Raw genomic sequence first — 15,647 nt, forward strand, 5'->3', positions numbered from 1 at the left:
TTGGTGTGGGTTTGGTGGAATTTTTCCTTTTAAATGGATGAAGTAAAATTCAAAGCATTTCAATGCTCTTCTTGCAACAGTGTCTTTGCTGCCGTTAGTTGAAATCAGTCAACAACCCACCGGAGGCCTTTACATCTTCACAAACCACTTTTTTGTTTGTATTTTTAGCAGTGTTGCAGTAATATAGAAGCAACAGTACTTCAGTGGTAAGGTTATATATGAAAATTGATATACTTACTTATTGATGTGTGATGAAATACATGATATACTATGCATGTGTAATAACGACTGCACACACTGAATAGGGAGAAGGGACTGAGATCTTTCATTTCCAGGATTCAATGTGATAATGAGAGCTTTGACCCTGGGGAGGTTCCCCCCCCCCCCCCCCCCCTCCTTTTTTTTTTTTTCACACATACAGTAAATGGGTCAGAGTCGCTCATTTATCCGAACAGACTGAACTGTTTTTATAGATTCATAGGGAGTTCACAGCACCCGTTACTCTGCCTTTATAAGGTGCTCTCATCATTGTTGTCTTATTAGGAATGGAAAGGGAGTATTTATCACTGTTCATAAACACGTCCCCTGCCAAGTGTCTGTCTTTTGTATGTTAAGTAAACACCATGGTGTTCTTATCATTTTTCCGAGCTCTGGTGCCATGGGATGCGTAAACAGCAAGGATAAAAATGGCTTCAGTGCATTATCCAAATAATAGCAGAATGGGATGAGGTCTGTGTTTTTTTTATGTGTGTGTTAGGGGAGGTGGTGTGTGAGGGGTCAGCTTGCCTGATGCTGACAGTTCATCTGATCTCAGACATCGATCACTTCTCACCCTTTATTGCATCTTTGTGCCTCATCCTCTCCTACGAGTAACCCCAGGGCATGCTGATATTGGATTCCCTGTCCTGAGATGTATGAATGGGGAGATAAATGGAGGAAGGGATGATATGAAAGAAGGGGAAAATGCGTCAACATGATGGGCAAAGGAAGATGGGTGCACAGGCTGGTACAAAGAGAGCAGATGAGATTAGATAAGAGAGCTCAGAATGTTGGTCCCCTAGTTTGATTGTTTATCCATGTCTTTCTAGAGCTTCTATTCTAAACCACAGTGATAGGAAACACCAGCAAACATAAATCAGAACTTGGTATACAAACTTTTCCAGCAGACAAGGTTTTTCTTTGAGCTTCTTAGTTAGAGGAAGAGTTTTGGTTGTTGATTTTATCAGAAATAATACAGGAAGAGAATCTTTGCAGTTGGAGCTTTCTTTCTTGGTCATTGCCTTTTATATGTTTGGAGTGATTCTCTATGCCAATTTTACCAGAAATTGCAGGAGACACTTAATCTATGTTGTCCACTGCCTTCAAACTTTCACCCTCTCTCTCTCTCTCTCTCTCTCTCTCTCTCTCTCTCTCTCTCTCTCTCTCTCTTTCTCTCCCTCATCTTCTCTGTCTCTGATTTTTAACTCTGTGTGATGAATGACCTTTGAAAGGGCGTCAGTTTACCTACAGCCACAGGTGTGCGACACAAAGTGTGTGTCTGTGTGTATCTACTCATGCTTCCTTAAATAAGTGTGCAACAGAGAGTAACATGCATTATTAATGTGTACCAGGCCACGCACTGTTCGGAGAGACCGCTTTATCAGAGGTATTACAACGTATACCGGGGCTTGGGCTCAGCAGGGGACACTCACACATACATATGCTGATACTGCACACACAGCGGCTGTCAGACTGATCTACTTCTCCTCTCCCCTCGCAGTGCCCTCTTTGACCAGTATTAATAATCATCACCTAATTGTTGCTTGTTGTCAGCTCGGGTAATAAGGAGACAGCCTGATCTCCAGTCAGTCACATTTACTGTATATCGGTCAACTCAGATCACATACTGTAAAATTCGAGAGGCCCTGAGCCCACATTATGGTTTTATTAGACTGACTTAATTTTCCGCTGTAAAAGAACGTGAGTATGACAGTAGACGTTGCAGTGTAAATCTCATACAACTTGCATTAATAAAGACATGTTTACTTGTCCTAAAAAGTATGGAGCAGGGGGGAATAGACTCAATGTTTCAGAGAGAAGGAGAGTGTGAGAGTGTGAGAGAGAGTGACTCAGAGAGACTGAAAATGTTTATCAAAAGTGGTTGACCATATATTGAAAGTGTTTTGCCTGGAGCTAGATCCAAGCATCTCTCTCCCGCCTCTGTCCCCGCTTTGTCCTGATGTATGTAAACACTGTAATTAAAAACTTAATTATTGATGCTGTAAAACTGTTAAGGCAAAAGGCAAACTGATAAAACACTGAAGACAGACATTCGCACACATTTGACCGTGTGTGTGTGAATGTGTGTGTGTGTGTGTGTGTGTGAGAGCGTCCTTTACTGTGTACATGAACACGGTGTCTGCATGTGTAACTGTGTCTTCCGTTTCCAGTGCTGGCAACATGATTACTGGTATGTGAGTTACATTTATTATTGGAAATTATGGAAATGATGAGTGTCATTTATGAGCTAAGAACATTCTAATGGCTGCAGTCATCTGTGCATGAAAAATGGACACTGAGTGATTACTTTTATTTAATAAGGCCAGTCTTAGATACTTTTTGCAGTTGTTGCAATTACATTTGTGCAATGTCCTGCAGCAGAATTCACTCCTCAGCTCTTCATTTAATCATTATGTTCCCAACTCTCTCCACAATATACAAAGAACCTGTGTTGCGCTCATTAAAGCTCTCAAGCTTCACCTTAAGTCATTTATTTAGAATAATACAAGTCCAAAGACTATTGTTGTAATTGTTGTTGTAGGTTTTCATAAATTTCATACGACTGTCAATCACAATGCACAACAACTGGCTCAGCAGGTGGAAAGGTTCAGATTGTTTATGGTTCCATCCACGGCTCCTCCAGAGCGTGTTGACGTGTCCTTGAGCAAGACACAGAACCCCTGATTGCTGTGTGCTGTGTGACTAAGACAAACATTGTAAAGTGCCTTTAGTCCTTAAACAACAGACTAGCCAAAACACAACATAAAATTGTTTACAAGCATCATTTTACAGGATAAGGTAAGGTAATTAACACCAAAGAATTGCTCTGAAGAAGAAATTATTGTTGTCATTAGTATCTTCAATGGAAACTTCTGTTAGAATCCCAACTGTTACAGGTGATGACAATGCTTACAGCATTCATTGATCATACTTAATGTTATGACATAATTATTCTTTTCTATATATCCAACCTTAATTTTCACTAAGAACAGCAGCTGACATCCCAGCTTCGTCAAACATTTTGTGTGAACAGCTCTGGCATGATCTTGCCCAATCCTTTTTCATTTGCATTCACGATGTCATCTTGAAATGTTTATCAAAGAGGAATATCAAGTGACCAATGTATTTTGTGGTTACATGTAAACAACCCAATATTAGATATGACAGTTCCTGACGCAGTTTTGGAAAATTTCTACAAATGAATGACATTAATTTTGCTTGTCAGACATCCGACAGAACCTTCTCCTGTCATTGTACACACGTTACAGTCTTGTTGCTTTTCATATTCTTACCATCAACAACTGCAGCATATATCTCTAGTAGATGTAATATAATATATTGTCTTCAAGGTTCCTTGTATAATGCTCAACAGTCCAGTTATCCATTGCCTCTTAATCAGAGATGTAAATTAAGTTGTCAAGTGTTTTGTGTGTTATCTGTGCACGTGTTTAATAGTCTCTTTGTGGCCCAGGTGTTGGACCATATTTTCATTAATCTGTTGCCTGCTGTCACAGTGTTATAATAGGGAGCACAAGATGTGACTTTATGATGTTTTCGTTTGTGTGTGTGTGTGTGTGTGTGTGTGTGTGTGTGTGTGTGTGTGTGTGTGTGTGTGTGTGTGTGTGTGTGTGTGTGTGTGTGTGTGTGTGTGTGTGTGTGTGTGTGTGTGTGTGTGTGTGTGTGTGTGTGTGTGTGTGTGTGTGTGTGTGTGTGTGTGCGCGCGCACGCACCGTAAGGACGCCAACGTAAGGCAGTAATGAGCAGAGGCTATGATACGATCAGAGATGTTTCGGTCTCCCGAGCAGATGTTACTCAACCTCCCATTCCCGCTTTGTGCTGATCATACTAAACAGACAAGAGGCGTGTGTGTGTGTGTGTGTGTGTGTGTGTGTGTGTGTGTGTGTGTGTGTGTGTGTGTGTGTGTGTGTGTGTGTGTGTGTGTGTGTGTGTGTGTGTGTGCGTGCGTGCGTGCGTGCGTGCGTGCGTGCGTGCGTGCGTGCGTGCGTGCGTGTGTGTGTTAGACTGAAACATGTTGGGAGGGAGCAGTGCAGAAGGGGAATTCTAACAAGACTTATGGTTGGCAAGGGACAAGTGTCAATACACTCATGGAGAAGAAACACAAACTGTGTTAGTGGATCAGCGAATGGTCGTGGTAACATTTAAATTGTTCATTTACAGACAAGTACGACTGTTTTCTTTGTTATAATTACAGTAATCAACATGTGACAAGATCGTTAGTGGCTTCTGTCTTACTCTAGAATGCGATAGTATTTCTCAATCACAATCCACTTTAATTCTGTGGCTTTCTGGCACCGTTGCTGAGTAATTAGATCGATTCACACCAAGAATAGAATAATGTATTCTCCAAAAATGTTTCAGCCTGTTGTCTTGTCCCTCTTCTCTTTCCCCACCTTTCAACCCTGAAATTCATTCAAACGTCAAAACGTTACGCTCAATTAGGACATCCTGGCTTGTATTCAACTTTCATATACGTTTTGCGATCGTTCTAGTAATTACACATAAACTTCTTATTTCCCACTTTTCCTGCTCTTCCATCATTCTTTATCCAAATTCAAGCCAGCAATCCAGTTTAGTGTCAGCCTTTCAGCAGGCAGCATTCACATTTTCTAGTATATAGACCATTTCTGTAAGGACGACAGACAGTGAACCTATACAGCATGATCATCGGTGATAAATGATTAGTTACAACTTTATTAAGAATACCTTTCAAGTGAATGATACCTTCTTCTTTCATATTTTACATCAGAATAACATAGTTCTCAGGGTTTCAGTGTTGTAAACAAAGATTCCCTCTGACGTTTCAACTGGTGACACACACTATAAACTGTGTGAACAGCAGGAGACACACACACAGATCTCTAAAATACACACATGAGAGCAGGGGAGTCAAAGGGAGGGGATGAGACGTGCAGCAGCTGTGGACTTACTGTTCCCATTGGAGGGTTTGGCCTCTGAGAGAAGCCATGTGGAGCAGCACGGCTCTCCCCTGGGCTCCTGCAGCTGCAGATACTTCTGCTCTTTCTCTGTGTCACACGCTCTTTCTTCCTTCCCACATCTCTCCCTCTGGGAGCATATATATATATATATATATATATATATATATATATGCTCCCCAAAAAAAAAAAAATATATATATATATTTTTATAAAAAAATATATATATATATTTTTTTTTCCCCCATGTCCCCAGGGTCCTCAATTCATTATTCTGTTAAACCCATTAATCCTCCATTTATCTTCTGGACACGTTTCACCACTTTTAACTAAACTTTTTTTTTCGGGGGGTCGGATAATCTGTATCCAATGATGAAACATACCCTAATGGGTCTCTATAAGGAATAATGTATTATAATTATATGATGTGAACTTTGCAGTCATCAGACGTCAACACAATGCAACTCCCATGGAAGTTGTTCCAGATCCCGTCGTGTTAGACATCGTCTCCATCACCATCCTCAAAACACCGTGGGGGAACATCTTTAGGAAGAATGTTGCCCCAGCCGTCCATTACAGTTCCAAAGACTTGTTGAATCTATGCTACGGTGCATTGAAGCTGTCCGGGTGGCAAATGCCCAACAATTAGTTTTTTTCCTTAAAGGGAACACAGGACCCTTTTTCATGTTTCCTTTATGTGCCATATTAATCTGGGGAACACAGGCAGGACCCAGGGAAAATTGGAATAGCTCCCTTCCCTCCTTCTTCAACCCTTGCAGCCCTTTTTTTGCCTTCTCCAGTCCACTGTGACCCTCCTGTGTCCAGATTTTGGCCTTTTGCCAAATTTCTCTGTCAAACTTGAATTTGAAATCAACATGTCTGTATCTCTTCTGACCTCCGTCTCTCTCTTATCACACTGCCTCCGTTCTCTTGCTGGATATCTCCCCTTTCCCTGCAACTATTCCCAATACAGTACCTTTCTGTGACCTTTCTCTAAGCTTTTGTTTTACTTCTCTTTCATGCTTCCTGTTGTCTCCCCTATTCTTTTGTTTGACTGTCTGTCCCCCTTTTCCATATTCCTCGTCTCCCAAACATATTCCTACTCCTAATTTCAATCAATTTTTTCATGTTATTTCTGTTTAAACACACACACACACACACACACACACACACACACGGCCATGAAAACACCCTAAAGTCACATCTTGTGCTTCCTATTATGACACTGTGACAGCAGGCAACAGATTAATGAAAATATGGTCTAACACCTGGGCCACAAAGAGACTATTAAACACGTGCACAGATAACACACAAAACACTTGACAACTTAATTTACATCTCTGATTAAGAGGCAATGGATAACTGGACTGTTGAGCATTATACAAGGAACCTTGAAGACAATAACATTATATTACATCTACTAGAGATATATGCTGCAGTTGTTGATGTTAAGAATATGAAAAGCAACGAGACTGTAACGTGTGTACAATGACAGGAGAAGGTTCTGTCGGATGTCGGACAAGCACAATTAATGTCATTCATTTGTAGAAATTTTCCAAAACTGCGTCTGGAACTGTCATATCTAATATTGTGTTGTTTACATGTAACCACGAAATACATTGGTCACTTGTATTCCTCTTTGATATACATTTCAAGATGACATCGTGAATGCAAATGATAAAGGAGTGGGCAAGATCATGCCAGAGCTGTTCACACACTGACATAATGTATTTATCAGGCATGCACACAGAATATATAAATATATCTCTGTTCATTTCCATGAGCTAAGTTTTAATGAGACCAACAAACGCTGGGATCATGCTGAGTCTGAATATAATTTTTTTCTCACTTTGGACTGTCCTTTCCTTTCTAATACATCTGCTCAAAATATGTCTTTATCTTTTCTCTTTTCAGTCATCTATTTTCTGCCTCTCATGCTGACCCTTCACACCTCCCCCATTTTTCACTTTCTTGCCATCCCTTTGAGTTTGGACTCATTATGATGAATAGAAAGCCGTTGTTCATTAATGTGGACGAGGTGTCAGAAAGTAGGAAGGGAGCGTTAAGACTGGATGTGGGTGTTAATGATCTTTTAGACCGTTAGGACTCTTGTGAGCATTGCATTGTTGTCTGGGGTAGAAGGCAGTGTGCTCTGAATGGCCAATTGATTTCAGGCAATTGTGGACACACACACACACACACACACACAGAGTCTGGGGAAGCTCTCTGAGGTATAGCAGAGCCTGTCTCATCTTCCCTGTCTATCCTTTAAGCTGTGCTCTGCTTTCTCACTAAATGCATGGTGTGCCGCCCTGGCAGTATGACAACTAAGACTGGTGAGAGTAGGGCAGACACATCTCTCTGTAGGGCTTGCAGGTGGGACAACCCAAACGTTTCTGTGCATAATGAGCTCATACATCAATGTGCACGGAGGGCGGAAGGTGTGTGGAAAGAGAAATACAATATAATGTGTCCTATTTGGCTCTTGGAATATTGATAGGCCCAGCTGTTGTTGCGGTCATCATTTTCATGTTCAACTGGGAAGTATTAGCTATAGTATTAATATATAGCTAACCAATGTGTATTAAGAATGCTGTCTGTGGGTAATATAGAAGGTTTTTTGCCTCCCATGCCTCTTAATGAATTTCTTCTCCCCTTTGCTCCTTTTTCTTACTGAAGCCCCTCATTCCTTAAACCACCGCATTTCATTTCCCTATAGAGCCATTTCCATTCTCCACAGAGACCCGATTCCCCATTAAGGCTGCAGGGGAGAGGTGGCTCTCTTTAAGTTTCCAGTGGTCATCCGGTGATAGAGTGGGCTTATTATGTTGCAGAGCAAGGGTATCTTCTACAGAAAGTGAGGGAGGATGGTTAGGTCAAGCATGCAACAGGGAGTATGTTATGCATTTCTCAAGGGTTGGGTAGTAATAAGGTAATACAGGAGTATTGGAATAAAGCGGCAATGGTGTCTGTTTCATTATTGTCATAATGAAACTATGTAGTAAACACCTCAAGAGTGTTTATCCCGCACCACTTTCTGTGTGGTCGAAGACGCTTTGAAAATGATGACAGAACTAAAGAATGTAATAAAAAAGAAACTGTTAAATAAGACTTAAGAAGACTTAGAAGCATCATAATTATGCATCACGATTACCATCAGAAGGTTAGAAGCATGGCAAACGCTATCAAGTTGGTATTTCCACTGTATTTGTACTCAGGTTTTAGATTTGTTGTTCATCAATGTTATTTGCTGTTTCATTTCAGATGTTGTTCAGAGCATAAGACTTGAACATGTATCATATTTTTGTCATTAAGTGCAAATTATGATAATAATAATAATAACAGCAATAATTTGTCACGCACCTTTTATACAAGAAATGCTTTAAAACAAATGAATTACATGCACTGAGAGCCTCATATAAAATACTACATTTTTAATCAGGTGGTGTACCCTATCTTGTAAGATTTTTAACGATATCAAAAACTGCCCAACCCTGCACTCCCATTAAGAAAACTGTTGTAGTGCTTAGTTTGTGTGTTTGATCAGGGCAATGCTTGCTTCTAATCAACTGGCAGGAAGTCAACTTGCAGTAGCTCTGGTTTGAACTGATGAACTGTCACTCAGGAAGCGGTCTCGTCAAATCAAGGCTTTGTAGTCTAGAGTGGATTTGACTGTGTCGTTGCTTTTTTTGTGTGTGTGTGTGTGTGTGTGTGTGTGTGTGTGTGTGTGTGTGTGTGTGTGTGTGTGTGTGTGTGTGTGTGTGTGTGTGTGTGTGTGTGTGTGTGTGTGTGTGTGTGTGTGTGTGTGTGTGTGTGTGTGTGTGTGTGTGTGTGTGTGTGTGTGTGTGTGTGTGTGTGTGTGTGTGTGTGTGTGTTTGACCGTTTGACCGTTTGACCAAGAGCGAGATACAGAGGAAAGAGAGAAGGGTAATTAGGTATCTTTCCTCACACACTCCCCCTCCCCCATATCTTCCAGAGGGGAAAGGAGCCTTGTCAAAGCCCTGTCATGAATTTTTAACAACCCTGTCTCCTCTCTTAGGAGGTGTGTGTGTGTGTGTGTGTGTGTGCGTGTGCGCGTGTGCGTGTGCGTCTTCATAAACTGTACACATGAGAGAAATGTGTATCTTGACACAGCTGTTGCTAACACTTGTGGTATCACATCACACACAACAACGCGCCGAGAGCGAATCCTGAATGAAAGAAGATATCTCTAATCAATATCTATATGTTCAATTGCTGCTGTATATATATACATGTGTAAGATGTTTCGAGAGATGGTCTGCGTTTATGCCAAAGTGATGAAACCTTAGCTCAATATGTGACATTAGTGTCTTGTGATGTTATACATTGACATTAGCTGACATTGGAAAAATGTAGGAAAGTGGCTTATGGATAGTTGTGTAATTACTAGAATGATCATGAAAAAGTAGAATATTTCGGGAAGTATGAAAGTTATGAAAAAGTTGAATACAATCCGGAATGTCCTAATTGAGCTTAATGTTTGAATTTTGGCAGAAAAACATATGTACACCAAATAGTTAAAAAATATATATTTTTTATTATTTGTTTAGCCGCAGAAAACACTGTAAAAACATTGGTAAAGCAATCTCCTATTAATACTTTTACATTACATCTTGTTGCGAAGATGTCAGAGACGTGGATGTGAGATTGTAATCAACAAAAAGACACAAAATGTTGGCATTAGGAGGCTTCAAATCAGGCATATTTATTTTTACATTACTCATGAAACTAGGTGGGCACTCAGAGAGCACTGACCTCCACCAATGTCAAACAACACACACCAGACTTCAAAATTTAAAAAAATGAATTCATAGTACCTGATATGAATGTGCCCCTTCTTCTGTAATGTAATGGCTTCTTCCTTAGTCCATGCCTCATGCCTCCACTGTGTAAATTGCTTGCATAGGTTTTGCATGAAAACATATTAAAACATAACTTCCTTGGTGGAGGTAAATAAATGTTTATTTATGAAAAAAATACATTTTAAAATCACGATAATGGATTTAGATGTAAATCTCTAGACAAAATAACTGAGATAGTTTTAACAGCATCAGTGCCAGGTGAAAATAAACCAAAACAACAACATTGTTGGACAAAGTTTATAAATGGAAAATCTTATGCTTCACTATAGGAACCGTTTTGTGCATGGTGAGCGTGGTGCATAATCATTTCATGATCAACATTTTGTTCTGGTGAGTTTGTGTGTGTGTAAATGTGTGTTTACGGCTGGGAGAGGGTGTATATTTAGCCGCTGACAGCCAGTGCAGAGGAGGTGGAGACGGGTCTGGAACAGAGCCCAGAACTTGAGGCCAAAGGGATGGGACTGGTGATCAGGAATGGAACCATTGCCGACAGCGGACACATGGTCTCTCACACACACACACACACACACACACACACACACACACACACACACACACACACACACACACACACACACACACACACACACACACACACACACACACACACACACACACACACACACACACACACACACACACACACTCATACACATTCATACCCACACTCATAGAAATGTATACGCTATACTATAAGCATCTCATCTAGTTATTGTTCATGCACAGATCTGTAATGCCGGATGTTATACTTTTCTACTTTTCACAGTCCAAAATGAATAAATGAATACACTTTATCGTCATCAATTCTGATTGCTGTTAAGAATTCATAATACGTCACTGAGTGGAGTTTCTCTGAAGCTATTGTAACTGTGCTGTTGTGAGGGAAGCCAGTGTGTCAGACAGCAGGGTTTATTGAAGGGCAACCTTTTCCTCCTCAGGCTTGTCATTACCCAGCAGAGTGTGAGCCGGGCAGGCCAGGGCCAAGCTAAGGTTTGATCAGTGTGGATTTGCCTTGGTGAACATAAACACTGAGTTGTACAGAAGTGTTTGTTTGGTTTTCTTCTGCGTCCGCCTGCCTTGGGAACACACTGTTCCTTTATTCTAAACCCCATGCGGTTTCCATCTCCATGTACCGGACCATAGAAATTAAACTTTGAGCCAGAAATATTTGCGATAATGGATTCAATTGTTTCACACATCAGCAGCGTCATTATGTTCTTGTGTGGATTGAATCAGTCTGTGAGAGGATACAGAAAGCCAAATGAAACATTAAATGTGTTGTGTAACTTGAAAGCAATATCCAAATGTGTAAATATCCCAGTGTCTTCATTCGGTTCAATTCCAAACTAATGTTGTTTCAGTAATAAATAAATATACTTCCCCGGACAGAGCAGTCGAGACTGTTGTTTCTTCCCACAGTGATGAATACAGTATAGTTTAGTTTGTGCCTTTCCCTTTTAATTGCTTCTACCGTGTAAGATATTTTCTAGTGCCACAAATTAACTATGCTTACCTCTACGCTCTCTCTCTCTTCATATTGTTTCCAAGTGTGTGTGTGTGTGTGTGTGTGTGTGTGTGTGTGTGTGTGTGTGTGTGTGTGTGTGTGTGTGTGTGTGTGTGTGTGTGTGTGTGTGTGTGTGTGTGTGTGTGTGTGTGTGTGTGTGTGTGTGTGTGTGTGTGTGTGTGTGTGTGTTCATGGTAAAGCAAAAGTGAAGTTAATTACATTTATATCCCCTTGTTATTTTGTAGGTTGCAGGTTGATTGACAGCCTCTCAGATGGTAATCCATCTGCTCTTTATTCAATGAACTGCTGTTTCTTACATTGTTGACTCCCCTTCACTTAATTCCTCCCTCTCTGCCTCACCTCACTCTTTAAGTGACTTCATCATCACTGCTCTGTCTTTGGGACGGTGTCCATCATGACTTTTAACATACTTGCTTTCAGTCACGTTTTCTATAATTAGGCCGAAGCAGTGAAGGAGGCATACCTTGTGCAGTTTCAAATCCAAAATCCTGTCTTATTTCACTCCCAAGAAACTGGCCGCAGCTGCTGAGCGATTCCAGATGGAGCATGCGTGGAAAGACGAGTTTGAGGTAACAGGGGGACACAAAAATGCACACACATACTTGTGGACTTACTCATATAGGGATACCTACACCTACAAATTTTATGTGTTTTATTTAGTGTATGCCGGTGAAACACGGGTATGTGTACACACACACGAACACACATACATGAAGTCTACATTTACTGACCATGACTTCATTTGATTGTCTGAGTAGGTTTGTGTCTGTGTGTCATTAGCAGTGATTACAGCTCTATTATTAAATAGGTTCAATGCACATTTCACAGTGTTACGACGCATTATGCTTCTCATTTCACATGACAGATACTCTGCTTTCTAAGAACCACAGCGACAGACAAATGTAACTGACAGGAAAGTGGTGGTCAGGAAAAACACTGGTCCCAGAGACAGTTATACATGCATCTAACCATGTGAATTATTATATTGTTTCCTCAACGGCAAGGAAATTCTACCCTGGAGCATTGCAAATGGCTCCCGGCACACAGATGTGGAACACTGCACACTCACTTTAACTCATGCAGTATTCATTCGATTGGTTGCATAGACCAGTGTCTTTGTTAACATAAAACTGGAGTAATTACTAATGGGGTGTCCTGCTAACAAAACAAAGAAATGGATTAAGCGTTTCATGATAATATTAATTTAATGCATCTTTGTGTAAACACCCAAAAGCATCCACAAAATGATATTTTTGCTTGTGTGTGACTTATTTACAGGATGATGAAATCTCCTACTACAACGCAAAGGACAATGTGAGTGGGCTTTTTCCTTTTACCTTTTTGTTCTCCTCCCATTTATGCCGCTGCAAACACAAAGGTCAAACTCGGACATGGACCAGTAATATGGTATCGCTGACCCTCTGTCCCTTGTCCTCCCGTTCACCTCCTCAGTCTCCCTCCCCTCTTCCATTTTTCTTCCTCTATTCAACACATCCATGCCTTATTTATCCCACTCTCGGTTTATATCATTGCCTCAGCCTTTACTGCAGTCCCTCCCTCCTCTGCCTCTTCTCCAGGCTTTTCATTCCGTGTAGCTTCCTCTCCGTCATCCCTCTTCCCACCCTCTCTCAGGTGAAGAGGTTTCAGCCATGTTCTGCTCTAATTGACAGATGAGATGTATGAGCCGGCTACACTGCTGCTTTATTAGGAAGTAACTGTTCACACACTCTCTCCCTCCCCCCTCATGCTTTTTCCTCCCTCCCTCCCTCCATCTCGCTACCTCACCCTCTCTCTACCGTGCATTTTTTCCTCCATATCTCATAATGCTTTCTTCATCCATCTCCTACATCTGTACTATTGTCTTTGATGTAAATCTCCACGAGGTGCATAGAAAATCTGTTGGTCTCCTGTCACTCCCTCGCAAATGAAGATGATAAAAAGGGGAGAAAAGTACAAAATATCAAGCATACAGTTGATGATGCTGTACTTTCTTTAACAACTTGGGAGGGTGTGAAAATTGCAGCTTTGACATTATTACATGAGAGTTAATGAGGGTGTACTATATAGTCCACCTGGCCTCGTCTCTTTAAAGAAATCCATCACAGATGCTATGATGCATCAGCAGATAGGAGAAAGATGCTCTGCAGGATATCGTGAAACTTCCGTCAGCGTTTGGGTCTGAATCTTGATTCCCCCCCCCCCCCCCCCCCCCACAGCTGGAAGCAAATGAGACAGAGGGAAGAAAATACAGGATTCGACCAGACTTTAAAGAGGACGCTTCATTTAAGCGTTTGACTGATCACAACCACACGGCTGTCCACATCCCCACTGACATCTATGATGGCTGTGAGTACACACACACACACACACACACACACACACACACACACACACACACACGTACACACAAACCCCAGCGGTAACCATGGATACAACTGACACACCAGCATATTACAAAATGTTGTTTACACATTGAACCTTTAGCAAATTAGTTCATAGCTACATGATGATTACAAAAAAAAGTGAACAGCATAATAGGATCGTATCCTCTCCTCTCCTCTCTTAGCCGATCCTCGTGTCCTTGGGATGTATATGAACAGAGGTTCACCTAATGAAATGGATTGACATACTGTATGCTTTCAGCCTTTGTCTCAGCAAACCTCCAAACATGAGTGTGGCTTGAAAATGAGTCTTTCGATTCAGTCTGTTCATGTTCATCTCACATAATAGTACTATATATTACATACATCTTTTAAAGTCCTGTAGATTTGAAGTGAGTAGAAGTTTAATTACAAAAATGGGTCTTTCTTCACGGCACATGCATATGCAGATATTCCTTCTTAGATTTTCCTAGTTCTTACACTTTATTCTGTGAAATCGGACATGGTGGCTGTGCTCTTTCCCCTTGCCCCCATTAGCAAAATGCGTCACCAAGTAAGGCTTTGTTCACTGCACTGATATAAAAAAGAATGTGGACCATTATATATTTATAATGAAACATTTAACACAACTGTTAAAGAGTGCATGTGCCCTGTTTTTATTAAAGTACATTTCTGACCATGTCATCATCACGTGGTGACATTTACAATGAGTGGTTCTGATAATTTGATTCTGTAGAGTCTCTCTGACATTAGCACAGTGGAAGTTGAATGTCAATGACTTAAGGATGGTCTGTTGAATATCTTAACTGTGGTCTGAATTATTTATTATATATGAATGGCTTTCTTTTATTCTATTTTTACACCCTAAGCACTTAACTTATGCTCCTATCATAGTGTGACCTACAAGTAGAGATCAATATCGTGTTCAATGATTTTCATAAGGATACTTCACCAGGACACATGGTTCATGATGAGTATGGACACGATACAGGTTGCAGGATAGTTTCTTTAACAACAGGGCTGCACTGTCGCTGCTCAGCACGCACATACTGTTATCTGTGTGTCTGTGTATATGAGTTTAAATACTTAGTAATGAGTTTGCAGTAGGGTGTGGTGCATCAGCAGTGACTTAGGGGGACAGCAGGATTGAGCGACTTCCTCAGCATGGCTCTCAGCCTGCTGGGGTACCGTCTGGCCCCAAGGTTATACACCTCAAATTTCCACTGACCCCACACAAAGGGGCAGATGTGACGAACGGGGATAGACACACACGATTTTTGGGGTGTGTTATCTGTAAAAGTGCAAGCCCGGTGCATGCTTTTGAACTTTTGACTTTGTCATTATGCACCCCCGGGAGTCCTCTTCGGCCATAATCTGGGCTGGGTGCCAAGACTCCTCACACTCCCTTTCTCTCAAGGATGCATTTTATTAGTAGTCTGTGATGAGGATGCGTACACTGAGCTAGAATCTATTCAGGGCTGAAGTCTGGTGTGAGCGAGTTGAAAAAAACTATGTGGGAAAGTGTATGTGTGTGAGAACCCAAAGTTGGTAGTGCACTCATGTTATGACAAATCTCCATCATGGTGACTGAGACTGAGACAAGGTTTTAGGATCAAGGTTAAACTCAGTTTGGCTCGAGCAGGGG

At 41.1% G+C, this 15,647-nt stretch overlaps 1 protein-coding gene across 7 annotated transcripts in view; it reads left to right on the forward strand.

Annotated features, from left to right (window-relative positions):
• The window catches only part of LOC118315579 (voltage-dependent calcium channel subunit alpha-2/delta-1), a 54,659-nt gene that overhangs the window by 8,047 nt on the left and 30,965 nt on the right, over positions 1–15,647 (forward strand). For all 7 annotated transcript variants that reach the window (XM_035642970.2, XM_035642972.2, XM_035642974.2 and 4 more), the window contains exons 4-6: positions 12,131–12,190; positions 12,900–12,935; positions 13,838–13,967. In XM_035642970.2, coding sequence (XP_035498863.2) covers positions 12,131–12,190; positions 12,900–12,935; positions 13,838–13,967 — 226 coding nt within the window. The remainder of the gene's footprint in view (positions 1–12,130; positions 12,191–12,899; positions 12,936–13,837; positions 13,968–15,647) is intronic.

This window comes from Scophthalmus maximus, chromosome 7, assembly GCF_022379125.1.
Source record: "Scophthalmus maximus strain ysfricsl-2021 chromosome 7, ASM2237912v1, whole genome shotgun sequence".
Lineage (NCBI taxonomy): Eukaryota > Metazoa > Chordata > Actinopteri > Pleuronectiformes > Scophthalmidae > Scophthalmus > Scophthalmus maximus.